Source organism: Buceros rhinoceros, unplaced genomic scaffold (assembly GCF_000710305.1).
Source record: "Buceros rhinoceros silvestris isolate BGI_N320 unplaced genomic scaffold, ASM71030v1 scaffold26312, whole genome shotgun sequence".
Taxonomy (NCBI): domain Eukaryota; kingdom Metazoa; phylum Chordata; class Aves; order Bucerotiformes; family Bucerotidae; genus Buceros; species Buceros rhinoceros.
This window is the reverse complement of record NW_010401031.1, coordinates 25,436-30,020: the sequence shown is the minus strand read 5'-3', so window position 1 is coordinate 30,020 and position 4,585 is coordinate 25,436. Positions and strand designations below refer to the sequence as shown.

The 4,585-nt window shown below is 52.5% G+C and overlaps 1 protein-coding gene across 1 annotated transcript in view; it reads left to right on the top strand.

Moving 5' to 3' along the window:
- Positions 1 to 385: 385 nt before the first annotated feature.
- The window catches only part of MYBL2 (v-myb avian myeloblastosis viral oncogene homolog-like 2), a gene marked incomplete at its 5' end in the record, with an annotated part of 12,560 nt that continues 8,360 nt past the window's right edge, over positions 386 to 4,585 (top strand). The window contains 5 exons of the mRNA XM_010132140.1: positions 386 to 479; positions 1,061 to 1,132; positions 1,498 to 1,590; positions 3,283 to 3,503; positions 3,664 to 3,825. Coding sequence (XP_010130442.1) covers positions 386 to 479; positions 1,061 to 1,132; positions 1,498 to 1,590; positions 3,283 to 3,503; positions 3,664 to 3,825 — 642 coding nt within the window. The remainder of the gene's footprint in view (positions 480 to 1,060; positions 1,133 to 1,497; positions 1,591 to 3,282; positions 3,504 to 3,663; positions 3,826 to 4,585) is intronic.

Genomic DNA, 4,585 nt, shown 5'->3' with positions numbered 1-4,585 from the left:
TGTGCAGAGCCCTGTGGGGCAGCTCTTCCGGTGCCGGCTGCCCGCCTTTCCATCCCTTCCCTTCGCCCCAGCAATCCGGGAGAGCGGCGAGCTGTGGGGAGGGGAAATGGTGCCAGTCCCTAGATGCACGGTCCTCCCAGAGGGACAGAAAGGAGCAGAAATCAAGAAATGCTCCTTCCCCTGCTTGTGGCTGCGTAGAAACTGCCACCATGCCCCGGTGGTCCAAAGCTGAGAGACCCCTTTAAATCTGGGGTGTCTGGGAGGTGTTGGGGCTCAGTGCTGGAAGAGAGTAGATCTGGAGCTCTGCTCTGCATGGTGGAGGTTGCATTCTCTGCTGTATTTTTATCAGTGGTGGAAATTCTAATCCTCATTTATTCACCCCTAGTGAGGAGCAAGATGAGCTGCATTACCAGGATACCGACTCAGATGTGCCAGAGCAGCGGGACAGTAGGTGCAAAGTCAAGTGGACCCAAGAAGAGGTGAGTGAGATCCCAGCACTTGCTGAGAGCAGATGCTTTGGGGTTGGTGTAGGCCTCTGGCATAGCACCTGGGATTGGGTGGCTCCACCCCAGTCCTCACCCGCTGGCTATGGCACCACCTCCTGCTGTCTTGCTGCTGGAGAAGACCCTTTGCTGCGGTCTTAATGACGTCAAGGGGTTCAGAGGAGTTTGAGGTGTAGTTTTTTGGCCAGGCAAAAGCAGTGGCTGAGCTTGGAGACAGACTCTGTGGTCAGGGGTGCACTGGGGCTGGATAAGCAGGTAGCCTTGCTTGCAGGGTTTGAACCAGGCTACTGGAACAGAGCTGAGCTCTTGTTTTGCTCTCACTGTATGAGTTCATCCTAATGGAGAACACAGAGCCAAGCCCAAGTTCTTGTTGGGCTCCACATACTGGAGTGCTGCTCAAGGATGTTATGAGCTACCTTCCTCTTCTGAACCCAGAATGCCAAAAAAAACCTTCTCAACAAAACATCTGGCTTGTTCTCTTCGTGCCGTCAGCCCGGGGTGCCTGTGGCGTGTGTTGCCTCAGTGTACGTGAAAGGGGATGTCCTTATTCTTTGCAGGACGAGCAGTTGAAGATGTTAGTAAGACATTACGGGCAGAATGACTGGAAGTTCCTGGCCAGCCACTTTCCTGTAAGTGACTCCTTGCCCAGCTGGGAATTGCAGTGTTGCAGGTTGCTTCTTGTGCTCGTTACGCTGGTTGTGTGTCTGTGCAGCACTTTGCACAGTGGGACTCTGTTCTGTGCCTGCAGCTCTGGGGTGTGAAGCTGCTCTTTCAGGCAGGGAGACAGTGCAGAGGACTCAAGGGTGAGTCTCTTGGAGCTGGGGTGAGAAATGGATGTTCCTGTCTCAGCAACACGGTGCCCTATTCATAGCACGTATTATCCATGTGCTTCTGCAGGTTCTCTGGGGGACTGCCTGTGTCTGTGGGGACTGCTGTTGCTGTAGGGGCTTTTGGAGCCTCTGGTCTAACACATGGCTATTCTCGTTCCTTCTAGAACCGCACTGATCAGCAGTGTCAGTACCGGTGGCTGAGAGTGTTGAATCCAGACTTGGTTAAGGGGCCTTGGACCAAAGAGGAGGACCAAAAGGTGAGTCAGGGACGAGAGGATCTGAGTGCTGGACTGCGACTGTCTGTGGAGAGGACAGAGGTGTGAGACTTTGGGTCCTTTTGTAAGCAGAGTGGTTCTTTCCACTGGTGGATACCTGCAAGAGCAGCACTGAGCAGCGTGATGCAGCCTCGACCATGATGTGCGGCAGCAGGTCTAGGCCTCTTCACCTCAATGCCCTTTCCCTTTCACACAGCACTGCTACAGCAGGCTGCCAAAAGCGAGAGCAGAAGGGGGAGTCAATTCATCTGCCTGCTGGCAGATCACACCTGACCTGCCCATGCTGGGCCGAGGAGAAAATCAAACTGGCATTTCCTGTGCCAGGGCAGATGGGCTGAGGTGGTGTCCGAGGTCAGCTGGGTGAATCATCATTTCTGTGAGACAGTTTCTCTGAGTCCAGTGTGAACCGAGAGACTCATCATCCTGATGAGCTCAGACAGACTCATCATCTTGATGTGCTTAAGAGAAGTTGGAATGGATTTCCACTTTTACCAAGGGTTTCTGCTGCAAAATGTGCTACAGAGAATCTACAGATTCTCAGTAACACTTCTGCTCCCTCATTTCTTTCTCTTTTGGTACCATTACAGGCTGTTATGCTCTCTTTGGCCTCACATCTGTGTGTTTTGTCAAGCATACGCTAAGAAGCTTCTCATGGTGTCCTTCCATCTTCCTCCAGCAGAGCAGTTGCTATCTGCTTTCCCCTTTGCATGTCCCAACTCTGTCCGTCTCCCCATCCTGGCTAGGCTGGGCTCCAGCTTTCGCCTCCTGGCCCTGTGCAATGCTTTGCCCTGTAGGCACTCTAGCTCCTTGGCCTGTGCTTCCCTTTGGTGTCTTTGGTCATTTGTCTGTGCTCAATAGTCCAGAGTCTTCAGTAGGGACATTTGTTATGGGCCAGGAGCTCTCTGAGCATCACCTCTCTACCCACACCTTTCAGCTGAGTGAGGCTGCCCAGGGTAGAAATGCTCTTTGAGAACCTTCAGCCTCCTCGCTTAAGATTCTGGTGGGCTGAATACTGCAGGCAGTAGATTGTTTCGTCCTGTCTCAAGGGCTCAGAATAGGTTCTGTGTCCAGAAGTGCTTGCATGGAGCCTCGGCCAAAGTGAGAAATCCCTGGGTGAAGGGAAGGTGGCAAAGTGGATGGCTTTTAAGTGAACATGGCTTGTTTGTGCCTTGGAGCTCCCCTGGTGCAGGCAGGCCATGGGCTGCAGCCCCAGCATGTCCTTGGTGTAGCCTACTGTTAAGGGGAGGCTGTCCCCAGCGGGCAGACCAGCGCAGAGCTGCTGGGGACTGTTGTCCTGTGGCCAAGTCCTCGGTAGAAGGGAGAGCAGAGGAGCCTTTGAGCTCAGAAATGGGCATGTGTTTTTAAACCTGGGTTCCTGGTGTGCTTGGCTCTCCACCCCATCTTCTGTGAGTGATCATCTGCATCCACAGGTGCCACGTGGTGAAATGTCTGCATGGAAACAGCCTCTTTCAGAAATTTGGTTGAATCGTTGCTCTCATGAGCGTTGGTACATCTGATTGTCAGTGCTGGATGCCTCCAGCTTTTGCTGTTGAGGGGCCCTTCTCTGTCTGCTCTGACGTGGTCCCAAGAGAGATGATGAGCAAAGTCTGAAGATGATTGTATTGACCTTCCCCCTTACTCCATTTCCTTATTTTCCTCCTGCTCTCTCCAAAGGTAATTGAACTGGTTAAAAAATACGGCACCAAACAATGGACCTTGATAGCCAAGCACCTGAAAGGGCGCTTAGGGAAGCAGTGCCGAGAACGCTGGCATAACCACCTGAACCCTGAGGTGAAGAAGTCGTCGTGGACAGAGGAGGAGGATCGCATAATTTTTGAGGCCCACAAGGTCCTGGGGAATCGTTGGGCAGAGATTGCCAAGCTTCTGCCTGGGAGGTAGGACCGCTTTGCTCACTGGTGCCTTCACACCTGGGGGGCCTGAGGATATCCTTGTGTTGGGCTCACAGGATGGGGCTGGAGAGCCTGTAAAAGCTGTTAGCTGTGCTTTAAAGCTGCTGTAAATGGAGATTTCTATTTCCTTCTGTGTTCTCTGCAGGACTGATAACGCTGTGAAGAATCACTGGAACTCCACCATCAAGCGGAAGGTGGACACGGGAGGCTTCTTCAACGAAACAAAGGAGCCCAAGTCACTGTACTTGCTTGTGGAGGTGGATGACAAGGACAGCCAAAGTCAGACAAGAGCTGGGAGCCAGGTACTGCACCAGTGTGTTTGCAGCAGGTAGCTGGGTTAGTCCCCTGCTCTGCTAACACATCTCAGAGCTGCTCATCCTCCTCTGCTGCCTTTGCCACAGCCTAGTGTCTCATAGACAGTCTGTGCCTTCCCCCAGCCTTCTCCAAGAGACTGGCTGTTGGGAGATCTCTCCCTCCAAGTGCTAGAGGTGTGATGTGAGCCCGAGGGTGTTACCAGGCAGAGGACAGCTGTCTGCTAGTGCTGTTACTTTGCTGATCCCAGCGTCAGGCTCTGTCTTGGAGACCAGAGATTTTTTTGGCTCCTTTGTGCTGTAGCTGGTGTGAGAAGGAGGCTGCTCCAGACAGTGGGGAGGCCATGGTGAAGAGGTATGGCATTCCTTTCCCCTAGAAAAGGAAGCAGGGGAAGTGCACCCAATAGTTTTTCATGAAGAAAGTTGTTAAAGGCAGGCTCTTGAAGTAGGAAATGCAGAGTTAGTGCTACGTGCTTGGTCTTCCTTCAGCTTTCTCCTGGGATGAGTGAAATCTGCAGTTAAACAGTCCTGTGCTTGTTGTGTTGCACAGACACTTGCTCAGCTGGTGTACGGGACAGAGCAGTGAGGGGAAGTGAAGTAAACTGAATGGCAGGTAGTAGAGCAGGCAGAGCTGAATGTGTCCAGGGACCTTTGCTATTTGTCCCCAGGATTTGACATTGTTTCCTTGGCTTCTACTAACGGCTGGACTTTCTTTGTCTGCGCAAAGCATGTCCTGCTGCACTGTCCAGTTGATTG